This window comes from Emydura macquarii, unplaced genomic scaffold, assembly GCF_026122565.2.
Source record: "Emydura macquarii macquarii isolate MOO-44397 ecotype Brisbane River unplaced genomic scaffold, CSIRO-AGI_Emac_v2 contig_1045, whole genome shotgun sequence".
Lineage (NCBI taxonomy): Eukaryota > Metazoa > Chordata > Testudines > Chelidae > Emydura > Emydura macquarii.
The window spans coordinates 9,519,950-9,543,380 of NW_027131182.1; the positions used below are offsets into that span (position 1 = coordinate 9,519,950).

Genomic DNA, 23,431 nt, shown 5'->3' on the forward strand with positions numbered 1-23,431 from the left:
ATGGCATGGGATCCATAGATCTCTGCAATTACATGGAGCACCTAAACTCAGTCAGGGACTTCTCTCTCCCCCCTGCCGATACAAATCCAGAGAAGACGATGTCTTGGACATTTCATATTATTCACCATGTGAAATTTTCCCCACATAAAAATAAACACCTCCAGGGTAGCATGCCACTTCTCTTTGGGTGTGTCTACACAGGGACTCTTAGGAAAGAGAAACCAAATAACTAAAGTGTGTGAATTTAAAGTACAGTAATTAAAGCACATTATATCCCTGTGTGGACATGCTCATTCCAAAGTAACTGTAGTTCCCTTTAATCTAAATGCCCTCAAAGGGTACATCTACATGGGCATAAAAGCCCTGCAGCACAGCTGACCCAGGTCAGCTGATCCAGGCCAAGAGGGCTGGGGCTGCAGAGCTAAAAGTTGCTGTGTAAACTTTTGGGCTCTGACTGGAGCACAAGCTCTGGGACCATGTGAGGGGGGAGGGTCCCAGAGCTTGGGCTCCAGATCAAGATCAAATATCTACACAGCAATTTTTGAGCCCCAGAACCTGAGTCCCTTGAAGCCAAGTCAGATGACCTGGGTCAGATGCAGATTTTTTTATTCCTTTTACCCAAAAGGGATTAAGCTAAAACAAACTAATGCCATTTTACTTCTGAGTGAGAGCAAGAGGTTTAATGCACTTTAATTAATGTGCTTTAAATTCACACCTTTAGTTCAGTTTAACTTTCCTGAGTTTTCCCACATAGACACATTCTTTAACAGGGTGCAGTATATTAAGGAAGTAATGTAACAGTGGGAAGCAAAAGGACAAGTACAAAAAGGAGACAGTCCAAAATTACATACATTTTTGTATGTTACAATAAATTTATTGACAGCAGATTGGACTGGTTTGTATGCGCAATATGCAAGATTCTAAAACGAAAAACAAGGTGTTGTTATAGAAATGTGAAATTTAACAGTTTACAGATACAGTATAGATGAAAAGTCCAGACTAGGTCCCAAGGCAGGTATCCAAGTAGGTTTCAAATAATCCGCCTACTATTTGTTCCAGTAAGGTTTATCTAATTTATGGCTAAAATGCATTCTGACAGCTCAAGACACTTCATAATTAAGTAACATTTGATTACAATCATTGAGGGAACCCATAGAGAAGAAACAGAAACAGTACACTGAATTCACTACCCAAACTTTGGTCTGTATAGAGCCATCAGGGAGACAAGAAATTACTGACCTGTGAAAATATGCTCCTGAGATCAAAATACTCTTAAAGAGGACACCAATCCAATCATCATATAATGCTGAAATTAAACTGGATTTCAGGTGCAAAGTTACCAAATTGCATAAATGTCTTTAAAGTTAAGTTTCCTTCCTATGTGTCATGCAACACTGACCAACCGATTAAGGGGACTCACATGCAGGTGTACAGGAGAAGCATTCTAAGAAAACACCCATCTTGCCCTATTTCAACATGCAGGCTGTACAGTGGCTGGTCCTGTTAAAGGGCCCAGTTTCACAAGGTGTAGACCACTGATCTCTGGCAGATATCAACAGCAGCTGAGGGTGCTCTCTGCACCTTGCAGAACTGAAGCAATCATTTCCAAATTAATGAAATCTGTCAAAAGCAAGCAGATCTTTTTCTATTAGGAGGATGTGGTCAATCCTACACTCCTACTGACTGCAGTGAGAGTTTTGCTTGGATAAGTGAAGGATTGGGCCCAACTGTCCTAATTTATTTCTAACGATTAACATGATTCCATCTTTATCAAATTCTGGTGCACACACTCAAATTAACACACAATATTACTTGTAACTTTAAGAGATCTGCCTTGTGATTTAACCAAAACAAACGCCAAATCACAGATGTAAAAGTAACTGGGTTTATGTTCTAAGAAAGGCAAATGCCCCCAATGTTTTGTTAAAGTCACAGGAGAAATAAATACTGCATATTAAGTACTGTACACTGCATGATTCAAATGTCAATCTAATATGAAAACTCTACTATGAGCTACAAGCTGCAATACCCCTAATAGATGGGTGTTATTAAAATAACAGCAATTTTTCCATAGATTCAGATTTTTTTAAATGATGTTACCTTCCAAATAAGCAGAATTTCACCTTTTCAGCTGCTAAATTAGATGATTGTTTTAGTAAAACTATACTACTTTATGGCTCAAGCAACAGGGAGTAGTAGTTCTTGCCCTCGGATGGACCCTAGGTTTTCACAGTGCACTGTTCCCCTCCCCCCATGTGTAGGATTTTAAAAGTTGCTTTGATTTTCTGTTAAATTTCTCCTAAGGAAATGGTTAAGGTTTGCAGCGTTGGACGAAGCGTGGGTACAGACATACGTCACGGATGTGGTGTCTGTTCAAAATCCATGTTAAGAAGCGTTCTAAGCCCAAGCCGTACCCACCATGAGGGCATGTGCCATATTTACGCTGTGGAACAAAATGCAAAGAGGAAATATTTTAAAAACTCATCAGCTTTTAACACAGGGATACAAAAAAAAATCATCACACTCTAGGGATCACATTCTGAATGACAAATGGGGAAACTAAAATGGCTCATCCTACTGAATGTGTGTGTGTCCAATTACAGATATTTACCATCCAGAAAAGAAAGGAGTGGGAAAGAGGGAGCAGGAAGGAAAGAGGAAGGTGAAAGACAATTCTTTTACTCCGCTCCCTTCTTTTCCCCTTTTGTCCTTCTCCAATCTATTCCCCTCCCCCTACAACTATTGCTGATGGATAGTTAAGCTACTCCTTTTGTCCACTGAGGGCAAAAACATTTCTAAACTTGGAAGCTGCCAAGAGGAACTACAGGGTACTGTCTTTTGCACTCACGTGTCCAACCATTTCCAGGCTGCATTACAGCCCCCAAGCAGGGAGCTCCAATAGGGCCTGTATGCACTGCAGCAAGCAAAAGCAATTTCAATAGCCAAAAAACTACCCCGCAACAGGCAGCAACCAGTTGCAAGATGTAATGGCTCACATGGCCAAAACACAGAGAAATCCTGATCCCTCTAAAATAAACTGTCCAGATTAATTTTTACTATCATTTTAGTATGATCTTAAAGAAGCCACATCCTTTGCATGCCGGGAGTAAAATCTATTCACATACCTGATCTGTATACCAGTAGTAAGGTGTGGGGTCAATATCTTCCCGCTTATAACCCGCTAGTAGTTCATCACTGTCCCAGATACGCATTGACCCTCCAACAATCTCACCAACATTGGGCATCAATACATCAACCTAAAACAGACAAGACAAAAGGTCAACCTATTACACATAAGCTACTTGCTAGGAGGGGGAAAAAAAGAACCAACCCAAAAACATTGATAGGCGTAAAAGGTTAGCTTGATAGCACTTCTAAAGAACACTGCTGGAGAATCCAAGTCCTATTAGCTCCATTTTACAAGAGCGGAATCTGAGCAAAGAGACTGATTAACTTATCCAAATACGTAAGAATGGCCCTACTACGTCAGATCAACTGTCCATCTAGCCCAGTATCTGGTGTCTGACAGTGGCCAGTGCCAAATGCTTCAGAGGAAATGAACAGAACAGGGCAATTTCGAGTGACTCATCTCCTGTCATCCAGTCCCAGCTTCTGGCAGTCAGATGCTGAGAGACACCCAGAGCCTGGGGTTACATCCCTGACCATTTTGGCTAATAGCCATTGATAGACCTATTCTCCATGAATTTAGCTAATTCTTTTTGGAACCTAGTTATACTTTTGGCCTCCACAATATCCCATGGCAACAAATTCCAGAGGCTGATTGTGCATTGTGTGAAAAAGTACTTCCTCTTGTTTGTACTAAGCCTTATGCCCCTTAATCTCATCAGGTGACCCCTAGTTTTTATGTTATGTGAAGGGATAAATAACACTTCCCTATTCACTTTCTCCACGCCATCCATGATTTTATAGACCTCTATCAAATCCCCCACTAGTCATTTATTTTCCAAGTTGAATAGTCCCAGTCTTTTAAATCTCTCCTCATACACACAAAATGTAGCACAGCTAAAAATAGCACCCAGCCCTCCTGACCTCTGGTCATGTGCTTTAACCATAAGACCATTCTTCTCCTCACACTATTAGACCAAATACCATCTTTATATAGCATTGTGTGTGATCAGTCTAAAAGAAAGCCCTGGTAAAGTGCTGACATTTATTCCTTTCAGGGCTGGTGTACAGTTCCTTCAATATTTCTTTTTTTAAAATAAACAAGCCATGCACAGACATGCAAAAATATTATTTCAATGAAAGCTATCCCACTTTATTCTCCCACCCAGTCATTTATTACAGTTGTATGTGAATATAAACACACAAGCACACATCCCCTCTCAAAGAAATTACGGATACTGCGTGACACAAACTGACAGATTCAGTAAGCCGGGAATCCTCAGGACAACGCTGCATGTAGAAGGACTTTATCTCTGCAGGAAATCGACACAGCAAGATTGGTTCATTAATGGTGTCTGTCATCAGTCTCTCAGGAGCTTCTGGGATATCCTGAGGTTAAACAAGACTTTATTAACATTTATGGCCAGAAACACTGCTCGAATTCAGCACTAGGCTTTTCTCCTACTGATGTCAGGCACAAACACCACACAGGATAACAAGAGAGGCATGAGGGTGGCTTTAGGGGATGAAAGAAAGAGCAATTTTAATCAAACTCCAAGAGGTTAAATGAACAGTCAGGGAAAAAATATTTTGCATCAGAATATTCATTGCATATCAGAGGGATAACAACTAGGAACAGCTAAGACACTAGGAAAAACTGCCAGTCCTACTCTGGAAACTGAGAAGAGAGTTGAATTCTTTCAGATGATCAGTTACCATTACACAGAGGCTAGTTTTATCTGGCCCCGAAATCCAGCCTTGTGATACATCCCACGGGCATTAGGTCTCACTGTTGAGAGCTGTTTAAAGCACTTCCTTTAATCTATATCAGTGTTTCTCAATTGGTGTTCTGCAGAACCCTGGGGTTCCATGGGAACACTGTTAGGGTTCCGAGAGCAGCTGCTCTCCACGCCGCCGAAAAAGGGAAGATGTCCTGGATTTTTCGGCGGAGGGTATGGAGTGCAAGTGTAATTTAATTTATATTTAATTGAGAAACTGTTTGCATATAATTTGTTTATTTCGACATTTTTTTGGCCCCATATGTAAAAATACTGTTAAGAGTCTGGGGGGTTCCGCAATTATTTCTCGAGTTCAAAAGGGTTCCGTAGCCAAATTTAATTGAGAAACACTGATCTATATATTGCATAAAATTATCTTGAATGACCAGCTAAAGACAAGTTATATGCATCTCTACATCAAAACCTCCTGACTTTAAAGTTACTAAAGTTTAAGGACACATAGCAAGATCACTCCACAAGTTTTAATTTCATCAATTCAGGAGTTTTACTATTAAAAAAAATAATTGGGCAGTTTAATACCCTTATTAGATAGGCAGAAAATACCAGCAATGCTATAAGTAACTTATTAAATAATCATTAAGTATCATATAGTCAAATCTATGGTAACGTGTTTCACATGATCCAACATATAATGCAACTACAATGAAATATCCCTTTTCGTATTATTTTATCTAGTTTATACAAACATGTAACATCACCCGTGTGGGTTCTCAACTCCATCAAAACCAAAGCACAACTTAAAAGGTGGAATTCCAGTCTGGATGAATTTATGACCATTCTCTAACTATGGTTGCCTTTGGTTGCAATAGGTAGTGTAGGAAGTAAGAAATTAAGTTTAATTCCAACAGATGCAAGCAATACTTCTCCAATTAATGACAAATTTAACTTAATCCTTCATGTTGGTCAGTGTTCACTTCCATTGTTAACTTCTACATGTAGATCAAAAGTATCTTACAAATTTAAAATATAACATGGCCTTGCCAATGCTGGGTCAAGTCAGGCATTGACAGCACCAAAGACATGACAACTCAAACCAGAGGCAGCTTCAGCCTGACTTGCAATGCATAAAGAATGCCAAATTGTGTGACAAAACTTAGAAAGATAAACCAGACCCTAGAAACTCTGGGCCACATGCTGAAAAGGGATGGAGCACCCTGGGCTTTCACTGGTTGCACCGGAAACTGCAAAGGCACAGCCCCTCTCAGGATCTGGACTATGTCAAGGTCACAAAAGCATAATTTTGTCTCCTTTGCTATACACAGAAGAGGGTGCACAGGGCCCTATATCCAGAAAGGAGTGAGACAGAGGGGGCAATGGAGTAGATTGTATGCTCTCCAGCTATGCCCAGCCCTCTGCGGAAGGGAGCAGGAGGGAGGACTACAACAAAAAGCACAGGCCCAGTACAATTTGAAAAGGAGAAAAGAGAATGAGAAGAGGGAGGTTGGACCTTTACACCAAAACGTTTTGACCCAAATTTCTCAAACTTTTCGATCAAAAGCTTTTTGGGCCAAAATAATACAATTTTTAAGTTTTCTTGATTCAAATTTCTTGATTTTTGGACTGAAATAATCCAATTTTTTTTAAACCTACATTTTAATTTTTTTTTACCCAGTGCATTTAAATACAATTTTTGACCAAAATTTTTAATCCAAATTTTGGGTTTTTTTAAACTGATATTTTGACTGAAACAAACAATGTGTACTTGCCAAACATTTTTTTTTAAACCTATATGGCAAGTTCTCTTTCAAACCCAGTGGCATTGTGACATCCATTCCTCTCACTTACCCTGCACTCTAGGAGAGAAGTACACAGCAGTGGGAGGAGAACGGCAGCACAACACATGAGGGAGTGCCTGCACTAGGGTTCCTCCTCACACGGATTTTCCTATGGAGCCTCAGGCTCCCATGCCATGTCTGCAAACTGGAAAATAGTTTCTGAAACCCAGTATTCAGGAGGACTGGCTTAAAAAAATCCTGCCCCCATTAATCAACATTACCCTTTAGACAGCTAGAAGACCAGGCCATACCAAAAAAAAACCAACAACCACAAACCCCCGAAAAACCCACAATAGGTACTTTATAAAACCACTGTTCGCATTTATTGCATTATGATCCAGTCACACAAATTTAAAAAGAAACCCCAGGTACTGTACACTTTCAAAGTTGAGCTCCAACTTTTTAAGATCTCAAAAAAATAGAGGGGGGAAGGGGTCTTACTTCTCCGAATTCATAGTAAGTGCCATCTTCCTTCTTCACATCATGTTCCCTTAGCCATGTAATGGCATCTGTATAGTTCATTCGTTTGAATGGGCGTTTGGGGGGCTGGAAGTTCTGCAATGTAAGATTAGACACATGAAAAAACATTAGTGTTGTTTGAAAGGTCACTTCCTTTTAGAAGTACAGTTAAGAGTTAGGAAAGTAGCCAGGTTACCAAAAAAAGGCACCTTCCTACACAGGAGATCTAATTCCCTGTCTGTATTCAGAGTCCTATCTGCCTACTTTGGTGAGCAACACAAGCTTTCCTGTTACCAGTGCATAGCCAAAAAAAGCTTAGAAAGAGCAAGAAAGACTCTTTTCTAGCTCATGCTTTAAACAACTTACTTATAAAGATTCTTCCGCTGAAACTGCATTGGAGTGGGTTACCTAGGGAGGTGGTGGAATCTCCATCCTTAGAGATTTAAGGTGCGGCTAGACAAAGCCCTGGCTGGGATGATTTAGTTGGGGTTGGTCCTGCTTTGAGCAGGGGCTTGGATTAGATGACCTCCTGAGGTCCCTTTCAACCCTAATCTTCTATGAAACAAACCGGGAAAGGCGCTGTAGCCAGAATGAATACAGCTGGGCTTTCAGATCCAAGGAAGAGTTTGTGATGCTGGTACTTAGAGAAAAAGTATTTTTAAACAGAGCAGATATGACAGAGAATCCTTTGATAAAAGAACTATGGAATCATAGGACAGGAAGGGACCTCAAGAGGTCTGCTAGTCCATTCCCCTGCACTCAAAGCAGAACCAAGCATTATCTAGACCACTCCTGTTAGGTGTCTGTCCAACCTGCTCTTAAAAATCTCCAATGACAGATTCCACCAACCCCCTAGGCAATTTATTCCAGAGCCTAGCTAGTTAGGAAGTTTTTCCTAATGTCCAACCTAAACCGCCCTTACTGCAATTTAAGCCCATTGCCTCTTGTTCTATCCTCAGGAGTTAACCAGAACAATTTTTCTCCCTCCTCATGACCTTTTATGTACTTGAAAACTGTTATCATGCCACGCAGTCTCTTCTCCAGACTAAATAAACCCAATTTAATAAATCTTCCCTCATAGACCTTTAATTATTTTTATTGCTCTTCACTGGATCTTTCCAATTTGTCCAAATCTTTCCTGAAATGTGGTGCCCAGAATTGGACACAATATTCCAGCTGAAGCTTAATCAGCGTGAAGTAGAGTGTAAGAATTTCTTCTTGTGTCTTGCTTACAACACTCCTGCTAATACATCCCAGAATGATGTTTGTTTTTTCAAGTGTAACACTGTTGACTCATATTTAGCTTGTGATCCACTGACCTCCAGATCCCTTTCCGCAATACTTCTTCCTAGGCAGTCATTTCCCATTTTGTGTGTGTGCAACTGATTGTACTTTGCATTCGTCCTTATTAAATTTCATCCTATTTACTTCAGACCATTTCTTCAGTTTGTCCAGATCATTTTGAATTTTAATTCGATCCTCCAAAGCACGTGCAACCCCTCCCAGCTTGGTATCATTCGCAAACTTTTAAAGTGTACTCTCTATGCCATTATCTAAATCATTGATGAAGATACTGAACAGAACCGGACCCAGAACTGATGCCTGCAGGACCTCACTTGATATGCCCTTCCAGCTTGACTGTGAATGACTGATAACTTCTCTCTGGGAATGTTTTTTTCCCAATCACTTTCGCACCCACCTTATAGTAGCTCCATCTAGGTTGTATTTCCCTAGTTCGTTTATGAGGTCATGTGAGACAATATCAAAAGCCTTATTAAGAACCATGCTTTAAATTATCTGAATGACAGACACAAACCAATACTGAGTTAACATACAGTAAATGTATGATTTTCCATCAACTGCTTGTAACAACTCAAATCATGAAGGATTTGCTTTTTCTAACTTACTTTTTTGTTGTTGATTTAATAGGATGGATGATTTCAAATTGTGTATTTTTTAAAATAATGTATTTACGCATCCACATTCACTCTCAGTATCTTATCTCCCTTATTCCCCCCTCACCCCCGCCCAGAAGAGCTGTGCCAATGAGGTTTCCTCTATAGGTCTTGGATCTTATCTGCATGGAGTGTGCACTTATGCAGTGCAGTGGGCTTTCTGGGAGCCTTCGGTAAATTACCTGGTGGTGTCTCAAGTACGGAGTGTGTGCAAACAGAGCATCCATCCCAGTATGTCCACATGCAGCTTTCTGAACCCACAGAATGGTCTCATCAGGATCCAGGGGACTTATATAAGACCACTCAGGCAGTTGGCCCCCTTTGTGCATGGATGCATTAGATACATCAAGACCGGGTGGTATACACTGACCAGTTCCAAGCACATTGCAGATAGGACTACACGACACTATGCCAAGAGAAAGTTTCCATCTGCTAGGACACAGGGCTGGGTTAGAACTTATATTTGCATTAGCAGACTTGACACATTCACCTGTTTAAGGAAAGACCTCACTCTCTGCTCTGAGCTGAGCTGTATCTCACCTCCCTCAATCCCAGGTTCTACCAGGGACTGAACAAGTAGGAGGAAGGCAGTGCTTATCAGAACAAGCCAAGGACTTTCCACACCACCACATACCGGGTTTAGGTCATACAGCAAGGTTGATACAGATGATTTCAAGACTCTGTCCACCACATCACACACCAAATTCTCCAGACGGGTCAACAAGTCTTCAAACGTCATGAAAGGACATTCAGCTTCAATGTGAGTATATCTAAAGAACAAGATCACACCATTAAGTTTTACTCATCTGAATGAAGATACTTCCCCTCCTTCCATCAGCCATTCAAAGCAAGAGGATGGGAGTAATGAAGACAGAATCCCTATGAGAGGGGAGGATTTTCATCCCAATTGCCATTTTGCCCTCTCCCTCCTACTAGCTACCTAGCTAGCTTCCAACCTTATTCCCTTCACAACTTCAATGGCATCCACAGCATATCCCAACAACAGAAACTCAATAAAATACACTGATTCCTCTATGTCCAGGTGGAGAAAGTCCCTCTAATGTTTTGCCTCCTATCCACTGTCCTTGGGAACAGGACATTTCCAAAGTAGCTTTGGTCAGCACCCTGCATATTAGCATAATGCTCTACCTTTCTTTTTGTAGAGTCCTATTGTTTCTGACTGACTGCTGCTCCCTTGCTTTCTAAATACATTCATACTTATACTATGATCATTCCCATACTCTGCCAGGTGTCTGCGCGTCCTGGACTGCTCAGCTCTGTATGACTGGGCGATGCAAAACGTATCTCCTAACGCAGGAATGCAGGTCTCTAGGTACAGCTGGGATGACTGTGTCAAGTATGCCTCTTCACCAAAATAATCCAGTTTGAATAGCGTGGAGCCTCCTTCAACCTGTGTCTGGACTAGCGTTGGTGGAGTGACCTGTTTAAAAAAAAAAACCTCATTAAGAATTAGGTCTATAAAAACAGTTAGAAAGTGATCTTTTAATTGATAAGTAACTTTTGTGTAACTCAGCTCAAAGTCTATGCAGCATATTCAGAAGTGCCACTGAGACTCTGAAGAAGGAGAGATTAAATGAAACCAATTTGTAACCAAGGATGATACACTTACTTCATAATATCCATTGTCAAAAAAGTGATCCCTGAAGCACTGTATGACCATGGAGCGCACCTTGAGGATTTTGGACATGTTTTCTCCTCGGATCATCATATACCTATTGTTAAGCTGCACATCAACATCTGATTCCTCATTGATCAGGTTATCAGCCCCTCCAGCTGGAGCCAGACCAATCAACTCCCAAAAGTCACAAATCAACTCATGGCCTCCTGGAGCCTACAGGTTTTAGAAGAGACAACACACACATTAGGAGTTTGGTATTGTCACCTAAAAATGGTAACTTGGTATCCTAAATGAACTCTAGATGTACAAGGCCTGCTGAGAAAGGCAATATTTTTTAAAATGCCATTATTTGTAATTCAACAATGCCACCTTTAGAAAAATGATTTGCAACCCAAGACTGGGGTGGGATCATAGGATTGGAAAGGACTTAGAGATGTCTTCTAGTCCAGTCCCCTGCATTCAAGGCAGGACTAAGCATTATCTAGACCACTGATTTAAATACAGGGGCATTATGTGCTACTGCTGATTAATAAGAAAAGTTACTCAGTGTAAAAGATTTATCATCATCAAAACTTGCATGGTCCGAGGTATCTTGTTAATGTTTCCAAATAACAGCTACTCTTGTGAATACAGTGAAAAAATCTCTCCCCTCCTCCCATAAAAATACCCACATTTGGAACACTGTGTACAAGATCACCCTTGATAGGAATCCAAGGTAGTCTGACCTTTGTATATTTTTGAGCCTGCTGAAGAACACATGCAACTCTCACTGAAGTCAATGGGAGTTGCTCATATGATGGTAGACTATATAGCTCATATGATGGGAGACATATATAGACTATGGAGGAAATTCATCCCAGTGCCTGCATGGGACGGGGGGCTTTTGTGAGCTTTCTTCATTGGGCTGAATTTCCCCCCCTTATGAAAGCAGAAAACCTTCCCTTTATTAATTTTAGCTAACTGCTGAACATGGAAACACAACAAATCTTACTTGTCTGTTCCGGCTGAGATAGAACAAACAGGGGTGATGCACTCCTCAGGGACTATGCTGATCTTATAAAGGGTACAACCATTTGCTCTACAAGCAAATGTTTGTATGCTTAGGACTCCATAAGTCCCCTCTGGATGCACAATGCACAAAAATATTTTTTCCCCTAAATTGTGAAGCCTGTGGAAAAACTACATTAACTTAGAGACATCATCAAGCAGTTTGGGGCAAAACTTAGATTTTGCCAAGAAATATAAGGTTTCACAAAACCAGCATTTCAACAGAATTTTTAAGATACTGAAAACAAATTGTCCATTTTGGAGTTTAAATAGCATCTGTAGTAGTGTCAGCACCCCAAACATTACACCATTTGCTAAAGCAAAAGAATCAGAAAATGAAACTCTCTAGTTTTTCACTCTCCAAAATGACAGAGGCAGTAATGCAATAATGAGATGAACATAAATAGTAAACAAAAAGCACAAAATAGTTAAACGTTAGAGTTTTAATAACCTCAAGTGTTATTACTAACAAAGGAAAGGAAATTATTGTGCTTTTAAAATAAGTTATTTCTGACCTGATAATATCATTTTAACTTGATACTAGCAGCTGAAGGCTCCAGTACAATTGGGGCTGGGTTCTTTAGACAAGTTCTCTTATGGATGCAGTCAGTCTCCACAGAGTGACAGAGAATTAACCAGTTTTAAAACACACAGTGCCAGCTAACAGGTTTCTAGCACTGTTTTCCCCTCCTGTGCCGATACTGCCAGATAGCATGTTATAGCCCAGGTTTTTTAAAAACACAACTCTAACACTGTTGGGCACACACTGGCTGGCTGTAGCATTTTGGGAACAGGTTTGCTGAACGGTATTCGAACATGCCTCCTAAACTGTGTGAAACAGAAGGTAGATAGCCTGGATCGTGACTTGTTTGGCCCTATTTCTTTTTCCCCTCTCTGAACTTTCTAGAATCAATAAAATATGCATAAGTGTTTGTGTGGAAGTAAATACATTTCCATTGTATGATGAAATTTCTGAATAAATTAACACCTTTCTAACAAAACCCACACCTTAAATATTCTCCAAGAAGGTCTACAACATAAGTTAAAGTCTCACTGCAGACTGAGCTATAGTCAATGGGAACTCAGTGTACCTGAGGGCAGAACCCAGAATACTGAATATCAACAGGGCTGCTAAGAGCATAAATTAGGCAGAATTTGTCCCATTCTGTCTTAACATCTGTGGCTAGTTGAACAGTCTAGTCTTTTTCAAAGTTGGCTCTTTAATAGCTGCTTTCAACAGTATCAGAATGACCTTGTATTTTTCTCTTGTTTTTCATTCTCTGAATAAATTTTTTTTTTTTTTTTTTTAAACACAGCAAAATCCAACAAACATCAAGAAATTATATTCAAGTATCGGTTTTACAATATGGATTCCTATTTATTCCGCAGCAGACACCTGATAATTGTGAATGAATTAGACAAAGTGCAATTCAGAAGATATTAGAAAACAGAAGCCTTACTATTAATTAGTTTTATTGGAATTATATTTACTATACATTATTATATTTAAGGATATCCTGAAACTTTGGATCATCTTTATTCAATTTTTCTCCCCATATGAATTCCTGGAAAATTCCCCCTGCTCTACATTCAATTTGAACTCTTTTATGGGCATCCTTTATGAAGTTACTTATTGTGGAACTGACCCTAGCTCCAGATGTGAAGGACTTCATTAGTGTTAATGGAATTATTCCAATCTCAAATTTACATGATCAATTATAAGGTACTAAATAAGCATAAACACTATTATGTTTTTGGTCTAAAACCTTATTGTATTTTTATACATTTCCAGTAATTATAAATGACGCTGAAATCATCATTAAAGAACACAAACAGTGTTAAAGATCAGTTTGCAGGCTACATGGTTTTGCATCCCCCTCAACAAAAAAAGGAGACACCAAATTAGTTTCCATGCTCTCACAGGTTAGCCTACAAAGACAAATATCAGCTATAGAGGAGAGTTGAGAAGCACCACATCACCACCAAAACAATCCTTTAAAAAATTTCACCCCACTTCTCAGGAAAATTAAAGCTATGTCTATATTTAAGACAATACTCCTCCTCTTAATATCCTAAGAAAATGCAATTTCAGCAAAAAGATAAAATAGAAATATTACCCAGTTAGAACAAACGAACGAATGCATGCACGCACAAACACTCTCTCTCTCTCTGAGCCATATCATGCCATCAATTTTTTAGCAGAAATTCCCATTTAAATTAATTAAGAGTTCTTTCCCCCTGCTCCCCCTCCTCCCCTTCCCCCTTCCCCAAAAAGGGTCATATTGTGCCATATGACTGAATGAAGAGGGGGTAGGGGGGATCCCAAATCCACAGCCGCAATTAATGCCCTCACCTGCTTGCCTTCAGGAACAAGGTTTAGTGTACCATACACTGCCACACTGCTCTCTGTAGAGAGGATCATGCCATTGTAACACTGACACTACAGGGAAAAAAAGAAAGATTTTTAATTTACAGCTAGAGTACAAACTCTACAAGAGTCCAGAGACAAAGACAGAAGGTTCATAATCCTATCATTAACTCATTCTGTGAATAAGAAAAACTCCAGTGGTACGAGTGAGGAAAAGAAACTCCTTAACCATACTATGGTTTAATTCATTAGAGTTTTATGGAAAGTTTCAACTCAAACTTTCAAGTGGTCCATATAAAGGAAACAACACTGGGTATTGACAGTTTCTTTTTTCATTACAGAACAAAATAAAACCTCACAACTCACCAGTTCATCTGACAAGACACATTGAAGAAATCCAGTACCATCCCTCAACACAAGGAACATCAAATTTTTTCCTAGTTAACAAAAACAAAAACCCGGACTCATCAGACAAAACTATCACTTGATTCAGGTCAGCAGGTCCACAAACAGCAAATGTTACCCAGGCAGTTTATTTTCAGGGTTTGTTCGTTAAAGGTTGCTCATGAATGATCACTAATAAATATCAGAAACTTGCACACTAAGCAGTTGCTGGATGATAAAACCTTTTCCACAGAACTGTGTTTTTTGCACCAAAAGATAAAGAAAGATGAAGTCATAGGTAGGGTCTAATTCTAGGGACATTAGGCACCCAACTCCCCCATGGCAAAATCCTGGCTCCACCAAAGTCAAAGGTTGATCTCAATAGGGTCAGGATTTTACCCCCCAATAATTTGACAAACAGCGTTGGATGTTCTCAGGGCCAGGCCGTTGGACCTGCTATACAGAGGTGCTATATACTGCTGAATATATAGGCCCAGGCCCTTTGGACTTGCCATATGGAGGTGCTGAATATACAGGCCTAAGTTACAGCTGTTGTCTGGAAAGCAATGTAGCCCCTACCATCCACAACTAAAGAAACCCCTCTTGTTAAAGTTTTTCCTTCTGGGGAGAAACAGTAGATCGCATAGTATCCTATGCAATAGGGATTGTTAAGGCAGGGCAGTGAGCATCAGACTCTGATCCCCAAGCCCTTGGTCACACCTAGTTCAGTCCTCCTAGGATACCTGGCACATGATGTCTATGAAGCATCAGTGGAGCTAAGACTGGAATGGAAAGCTTTACCAAGTGCTACAGAAGCTGTTCATCTTCCCCGCACCTCACCACTTTTCTAGCATGAGCAAGGTGAGCCAGAATGTGGCCTGTGACACTCTATATCTTGGATTACTACTACTACTTCCTCCTCTCTGCACTGGCTTAATTACTTTTAAGGGCTAGCTATTTACCTTATCTATATTAAGGACTGTTTACCTTGTCTGCGTAACCTGTGGACCCAGCCAAAAACCTTCACCCGTTGGCCTCTGTGTGCCTCTAGAGCACGAATCTTCACCTGTAAGGCACAGATAAAAGTCAATGAACCACAGAGATAAATCATAACAATCTGACATTTAGACAGTGCCTTTCATTTCCAAATGCTTCATGGACATACAGACATGCACCCAGAAATAACTTCTTCTAACCACTGAAATGCACTGACAGCTGAGATAGAGCACAACAAGGATTGAATAGCACCCATCAATATTGCACAACAGTTTAGGGCAAGAAGCGAAGAATATCCTATCTAGTAAAAAATAGAAAGGTATGTGTTTAAGCATCCCTGATGTCCTGACCAAATTTTATGTTGGGTTATTACATTCTGCTTAACAGTCATGCTTTGTCAGATGGCAACCACAAGTAATCAGGAATTTGGTTTTACATCTGATGTGAATACAACAGTTAGCACATGTAAAATCCACTTGAGAACCATGCCTCTCAGTTATTACTTATTCTTCAGCATACACCAAACTGCCACATCAATCCGGGCAAGAGACTGAACATATAGCTTTCCTTCACTGGAAGGTCTGAATGGCCTTTTCTGCACTAATTTTTAAAATTACTCAGTAAGATATGAGCTCAGTTAGAAGCCAAAATGAGAAAGGATAATGAGTTAGAATTTTAGGTAACTGGCACTTTTTGATGCATTTCATGTTTGGCGTGGCCTGAATACCATCACAAAGTCCCTGTTGAGGTATTGACAAACTGCTGTGTTCAGAACGACTCCCCAACTGGTAGGCTGGTGTTGCTCTTTATACCTATCTAGTTATCTGTTAGTAAGTTTTAAAGCCCCAGCCAACTGCAATCTGGAACTGCTACAGTGCATTGGCCAGGGACAGACAGAGACGAACTTCAATGTAACTGAGCACACTATCCATTTGCTTGTGTTGGGAGTGGAAATCTCAAAGCAAAATTCTTTCACGCATGTTGTAAGGAGTGTCTTCAAGACTGTGATCTAGCAGAACGTTTATTTTTTGCTTCCCAATTCATCTCTCATTTAGACTTGCAAAACCTCACTGACTTCAGTGTGGCTGCATGAATACAACTCAGTAGAACTTGGGCCTATACATATTACATATTAATTCAACCTACATTTTCCAATCAGCAATATTTTCTCCATCTCCCACTGTGGCAAAAATCCTTCTGTTGTGGAGATTTTAAACAAAGGCCCCTTTTATCAATTAAAAATAACCCCTCATCAGGCTGTTTCAAACAAAAGTACAACCTGACTCTTTCCCTTTGGTGCATATATAGTGGGACAGTCCAAAATTAAAGTCAAGCAGGCTCAGTGAACTGTCAGGTGCATAAGGGAGATGAAATATATGAGGATATACCAATGACCAGAGAGAGTAAAATCTCAGGGAAGGAACAGTATAGTGATCTTCAACAGCTAGTGATGGTGCAGAGAACTCCTCAGAATCATGTTGTTTATAACAAGAGATTGTTACGGGGCTTCTTATCAAGTGCATTAGATTTCACTCACGCAATTAGGCTCTGGAAGACTGGAATCATTCTTGATAGTAATTTTCTTAGCTTCCTCCAGGTTTTTTTCTCGTCGCAAGATGTCTTCTGCCTAATTTTAAGAAGTATTTAATAAACAATGTACTGGTGTTAATGATAACTACAATTGGCTTCTTACACCAGAATCACGCCCTCCAGATAGCAGTTCTAAACCCTAATGTACATCTCTAAAGATGAGTGCTTACATACAATCTCAGCACTACTCCAACAGGTCAAAAATCTGTCCTAAGATACATAGATGCAATTTCCAGGACACGAAACATTTCCTAGAAGTGCTCTTCACCTGGTTCACAGAGGGTTGGAGGAGTTTAGAGAGATCCAAAATGTATAGAAACTCATCCCATCCCTGATATAGACCATCTGCTTGTCTTGATACAGTGAATACAACTTATTAACATATACACTGAAGACAATGGGAGTCAAATCATATATCCAAGAAAAGAATAGAGACTGTTACGTTTAATTTTCTCTGCCCTCCTTTGTCAAAATTAAACGTATCTGGGCTTACAAGAAATGGGCTTGAAAGTTGTAACTCTGACTAGTGTATTACAGATCACTTTGCCTTCATCCACCAATATAAAAGCGCACTCAAGATTAACATATACCACTTTCAGGAATTTTTTAATTTCTAAATGAGCCAAGTGCTCCCGACTTGCCAGTTTACACAAGGAGATTTTATAACCCACCTCTTTCTTCTCCCTAGCTTCATTCTTCATTTGTTCTCTGTTCCATGTTTTTTTGACATTCTTCATTTGTGACTTAGAAATAACATCCCATCTCTAGATGGATCCAGAAGAATGGTAGAGGGAGAGAAAAAAGACATTTGTGTCTTGAAAAAAGGAATCCAAACATCTCATCTAATTAAAAATATACATTATAAATTACATCACCTCATTTTCTTTTTGAGAGTCCACATAAATAGTAGGAAATGGTTCCTTTCCTGCTGTCATCAAAGCCTTAAATGAAAAAAAAAATGAAAAAATCAGTTTTGTTGTAAGAGTACCCAAGTCAGAATGGCAATGAGATAATATGTTGAGCATTCTATATTTACAAAACACATCAGTGATGATTAGGTGTGAAGATATATATGATTTAAATATACAGAGAGCAGCAGCTTAAATCTGGCCCACCGCTAGTTTACTAAATAAATAATAAATAAATAATTGGCTGTTGGCTGGAAGTGAAACAACAGGACTTGAAATAGACTGTGTTTTCTGCAGATACCTTCAGAGCAGTTTTGAAAGGCTTCTTCTCTGTTCCATCACCAGTAGAATCACAGCCCTCACGTTCAGAAACATACATCTCTCCTATAATACAGAACAAGCACATGCAGGTATTTTAAAACACGTACAAAACTTGGCAAGATTAAAAAAGGGACTGGACATTTATATGGCTATCAAAAATATTCAGCCCTATCGTAATTAATGAAAACGCACATTTTTAAAGAGACATTAAGCCTCATGCTTCAGGTTTTAAGACAATCTCTAACTTTCAGGGCATGTCTACACTGAAATGTAAGCCCAGGTTTAGCAGAACTCTAGTTCACAGACCCTGGGTTTGTTAACTTAGAGCTTGAGCCTCTACACTCATCTGTGACCCCTAGGTTAGGAACTAATGAAACCTGGGTTCCAACCTGGGGCTCCACAGTTCTTCACTGCATTATGCAGGCCTGAGTCCAACCACCCATATCCCAGACTTCCTAGAGCCCTCCGAAAATGTGGTAGCTCTAGCCCTTTGTTCATGGTGCAGTGTGGGAAAACTTGATTGTCCACCAAACTTCACTGACAGAGGACAAAGAAAGTCAGCCTGTGGGACTTTGGAATAACTTCTGGGGTTGCATCTACACCGCAAAGCCATAGACTTGAATCCTGGGTCCTGGCTTGACTCAGGTTTGGCCTCTCCACGCCTGTGGCATCCTGGGATCCTGGGCTAGTGCAATGTGTGTGCAGATGAGGGGGGAGGGGACTGCTAAGGCTCAAGACTGAAACCCCAGGTTTACTCTTCAGTGTAGTAGACAGACTAGTATGAGACCTAATATGAGAGAAAGATTATCCCACATCTGTCTATTGCAGGGTTTCTTACATGTTCCTCTGAAGCTTCTGATGCTAACCACTGTCAGAGACAGGATACTGGGTCAGATCTTAGATCTGATCCAGTATGGTAATTCCTATGTTCTTATTAACTCAGTAGTGGTGTACTGTAGTTAAAGATTACAACCAATTTAACATAAGGGTGGTAAATGACCACTAGAGACCTAATGTATTACTGTCAAAAGTGACTAAGGGAGATAAGCGCTGACAACAGAAACTGGGCACGCAACTTCCATTGGTACTTTTAAGAATACCACTCCCAAGGGTTCATTCTAAAACAAAAAGTCTGTTCCTCTTCTCCTTGCAGAGATACATGTACCTTACTTGATACCAACTAATCATGACTGCACGCTAGATTTTTGTGCTTTTCAAGGTGATGGATGTGAATGTTGCAAGTCCCAAACGTTGCAAAATTTAGGAGTGACTTCTCAGTGTACTTTTTTCCCATAACAGGAAAATAAGAGTCTTTGGTTTAATATAACTATTTGAAACATTGGTTATCTGACAGCATAATGCTTTTTTATTATGATGCACTTTTCTTTCTGTTCTGATTCCTTTAGGATACATTCTTACTCCATTAGCTGTTTTCAGAATGCTTTCTATGATGTCTATTGCACAACTTCCCCATTACTGTGTTTTTTTTCCTCTACCATCCTTACTGGTGATGCTCCTTTTATTCTCCCATCTGTGTGTCTGCTCTCTAAATAGTAAGACATGCACAATAACTCAGTTATGTAGAATTTGCTGTATTGAAGCAGACCATTAGCTCATTGAATCTGATATCTAGAACTGCAGACTTCAGAGGAAGGCAACAAAAACAAATGCAATGCACATAGCTAATTGTACAATTACTGATGGAAGAGGAGGGCTTTTGGGGTAAAGAACCATGTACTGATGCACAGCTGTGGTTTACCTTTATCTTTTACAACTGCAAAAGCAATGAACAACTGTTATCAGCCCTTAATAAATATCTTTGTATAGCACTTGATTTGGTGGCAACCTGCACCACAAAACTCGTTTATTTGTTCCAAATTTACCACTTTCTAATTGCATGAGGTGGCCCCTTTTTCTTGAAGTCTGGAATACAAGAAAGGACCAATCCATTTACACTATTCTGGTAATAATTCATAGCCCAGCAATTAGGTAACATAATAGATTAAATTCAGTACAGACAAGCACAAGGTGAAATATGTTGGAAGTTTTAGATACTCCTATACACTGATGGGGTCTACTTTAACTGTAACCACTCAGGAAAGAGACTTGGTCATCACAGAGGATGGTTCAACAAAAGTACTTGCCCAACGTACAGTGGTGGTCAATTAAGCAAACACTCTGCATGTCAGGTTGTATTAAGAAAGGAATAGGGAGCAACACTATGACATTCTATAAATTGATGGCACACCCTCACCTTGAATACCATGTTCAGATCTGTTCACCCCTGACAAAAGGCAATGAAATACTGGAAAAGCTTCCATAAAACGAGACTAAAAAGATTAGGACTATTTAGTTTAGGGAGAAAACAAAGAAATATGATAAGAATATATAAAACAAGAAGTGACAGAGAGAGAGTAAATAAGACACTTATAGCAAAAATAATTAGGGATATTACACCTGGGGAAATTAACAAGCAACAGAATTAAAGTATGGAACAAAAAAGGTGTTTTGTTGTGTTTTTTTTAGTAGCCATATTTCATAGTTAACATGTGGACCTATTTATCACATATTACTACTGTAGCACACAGATTGGTATAAATGTGCCCTTTTTTGATTCTTACTAATGTTAAGAATATCCAGTTAAACTAGCTAGGATAACACATAAGGGATATCGGCATTCATGTTTCAGGAGATAAGCCAGATACTATGTGGAGTTACATATCTCTCCCCATACACTCCTGGACATGTTATTGCAAAATTGTCCATTACAGAACTTTCACACTTTCTTCTAAAACATCCAGTGCTGGTCAATTCCAGAGAGAAAGAATATCAATTTTGATGGATCACTGGCCAGACCTGCAACAGCAATTCTTAAGTTCCTAAATTCAAGCTTGTGTGTATACATCTGCGCCTACATCTAGAGACACACACACACAAACAGAGAGAGACACACACAGAATCACAGAAATGTAGTGCTGGATGGGACCTCAAGAGGTCAGGAAGTCCAGCCCCCTGCACTCATGCAGGACCAAGTAAACCTAGACCATACATGACAGATGTTTGTCCAACCTGTTTTAAAAACCTCCAATGATGAGGATTCCACAAGCTTCCTTGGAAGCCTATTTCAGAGCTTAACTACCCTTATAGTAATTTTTTTTTAATCAATTTTTGCACTCCTCTGGACTTTCCCAATTTGTTCACATAAAGAACGGCACCCAGAATTAGACACAATACTCCAGCCAAGGCCTCACTAGTGCAGAGTAGAAAAGAACAACTACCTCCCATGTATTACATACAACACTCCTGTTAATATATCCCAGAATGATATTAGTCTTTTTTCACAACTGCATCACATTTTTGGTTCAGATTTATGATCCACTATAACCCCCAGATCCTTTTCAGCAGTACATCACGTAGCCAGTTATTTCCCATTTTGGAGCTGTATTTATTTTTTCCTTCCTGAGTGAAGGACTTTGCACTTGTCTTTACTCAATTTCATCTTGTTGATTTCAGACCAATTCTCTAAATGTGTCAAGGTCTTTTTCAATTCTAATCCTGCCCTCCAAAGTGCTTGCAACCCACCCCTAAACTTACTGTCATCTACTCCACTCCATCATCCAAGTCAATAATGAAAATACTGACCAGTTTGGGACCCAGACTGACCCCTTCAACACCCCACTAGACATGCTCTCTTTTCTAAGATGAACAGTCTTGGTCTTTTTAATCTCTTGTCACATGGAAGCCATCCATTACTCCTTATTTTCGTTGCTCTTCTTTTCCAATTCTAAGACATCTCTTTTTTGAGATGGGGCAACCAGAACTGCATGCAGAATTCAAGATATAGGTGTACCATGGATTTATAAAGTGGCATTATGATATTTTCTGTTTATCTATCCTTTTCCTAACAGTTTCCAACATTCTTTGACTGTAGTTGTGCATTGAGCAGATGTTTTCAGAGAACTATTCACCATGCCTCTAAGATCTCTTTCTTGAAAGGTTATTGCTAATTTAGATCCCATCATTTTGTATGTACAGTTGAGATTATGTTTTCCAATGTGCACTTCTTTGCATTTTTCAATATTGAATTTCATCTGCCATTTTGTTGCCCCGTCACACAGTTTTGTGAAATCTCAACTCGTCACAGCTGGATTTGGACCTAACTATCTTGCATCATTTTGTATCCCCTGCAAACTTCGCCACCTCCCCAGCTGTCCCTTTCCCCAGCTCATTAAGGAACAGTTGAATAGCACTGGTCCCAGTACCCGTGGGGAGGGAAACCTTGCCACATACCTCTCTCCGAGATGAAAGTTCACCCTTTATTCCCGCCTTTCCTCTCCTGTCTTTTAACCAGTTACTGACCCCTGAGAGGCCCTTCCCTCCAGTCCCATGGCTGCCTCCTTTGCTTCAGAGCCCTGGGCGAGGGACCTCAGCAGGCCAAGCCCTTGTCTATGACTAACGCGACTGCTGGAGCAACGTGTCCTTCCCGGAGCGGCGCTGCTCACCAGGCACCACGACAGGCTGGAGGCCGCCAGGCTGCGGCTTCCCGCGCGGGGGGACGGGGACGGGGGGGATCCCGGGCCCGAGAAGCACCTGCTCGTTCACAGGGACAGGGACACGGCCTGCGCGCGCGCGGGCCCCTCCACCTCAGGCTACCGCCCGCCCCCGCAGGGACTCACCCAGAGCCAGATCCCCGGTCTCGCGGATGAGGAGCGCAGACATCGCGGCGGCGGCGGCTCTCCCCTTAGGCCCGGCCCGGCGGCGGGTTATGCAGCAGCAGCAGCAGCAGTAACCGGCTCTCCGCACCCACTCCCAGCGCTGCGGCGGCGGCGGGATTGCATCAGTCTCCACCGTGAGTCCGCAGCCCCCGCCCCGGCGCAGGCAGCTCATTGGCCCAGAAGTCAGGCGAGGCCGCGCCGGGATTGGCCACCGCTGCCGTCAGTCAGTCAGTCAGCAGCGGAGACACCCGCCTGCCGGGCTCCGCGTGGGGGTGGGGATGGTTCAGCCCTGCCGCCGGGCAGACGGGCCGGGCCGGGGGATCGCAGCCGGCGGGGCCCGGGGCGCGCT

General features: G+C 40.7%; 1 protein-coding gene across 2 annotated transcripts; it reads right to left on the bottom strand.

The window, feature by feature from the left end:
- Positions 1 to 229: 229 nt before the first annotated feature.
- NARS1 (asparaginyl-tRNA synthetase 1) lies at positions 230 to 23,198 on the bottom strand. 2 transcript variants are annotated; one of them, XM_067545449.1, is made up of 15 exons: positions 23,044 to 23,198; positions 18,348 to 18,430; positions 18,014 to 18,079; positions 17,810 to 17,902; positions 17,086 to 17,175; positions 15,540 to 15,618; positions 14,535 to 14,605; positions 14,154 to 14,240; positions 10,745 to 10,966; positions 10,356 to 10,555; positions 9,749 to 9,884; positions 7,142 to 7,255; positions 4,384 to 4,515; positions 3,126 to 3,257; positions 230 to 2,443 (listed from the first exon to the last, which is right to left on the bottom strand). In XM_067545449.1, the coding sequence occupies exons 1-15, from the start codon at positions 23,084 to 23,086 to the stop codon at positions 2,312 to 2,314; spliced, it is 1,680 nt and encodes a 559-aa protein (XP_067401550.1). In that variant the 5' UTR covers positions 23,087 to 23,198; the 3' UTR covers positions 230 to 2,311. The 2 variants fall into 2 exon arrangements, with proteins under 2 accessions (XP_067401550.1, XP_067401549.1); XM_067545448.1 differs by lacking the exon at positions 23,044 to 23,198 and adding an exon at positions 20,622 to 20,703.
- Positions 23,199 to 23,431: the final 233 nt, after the last annotated feature.

Bases quoted from the DNA above. Each gene is read 5' to 3' on its own strand.
- NARS1 (XM_067545448.1), bottom strand. From the start codon at position 20,688: ATGGAAGCTTTTCCAGTATTTCATTGCCTTTTGTCAGGGGTGAACAGA. The intron at 14,606-15,539 runs GTAAACAGTCCT...TTTGTTAACTAG, and splicing joins CCACAGGTTACGCAGACAAG to GAAAAAATTTGATGTTCCTT. The intron at 4,516-7,141 runs GTAAGACCCCTT...GTTTAACCTCAG, and splicing joins CTTACTATGAATTCGGAGAA to GATATCCCAGAAGCTCCTGA.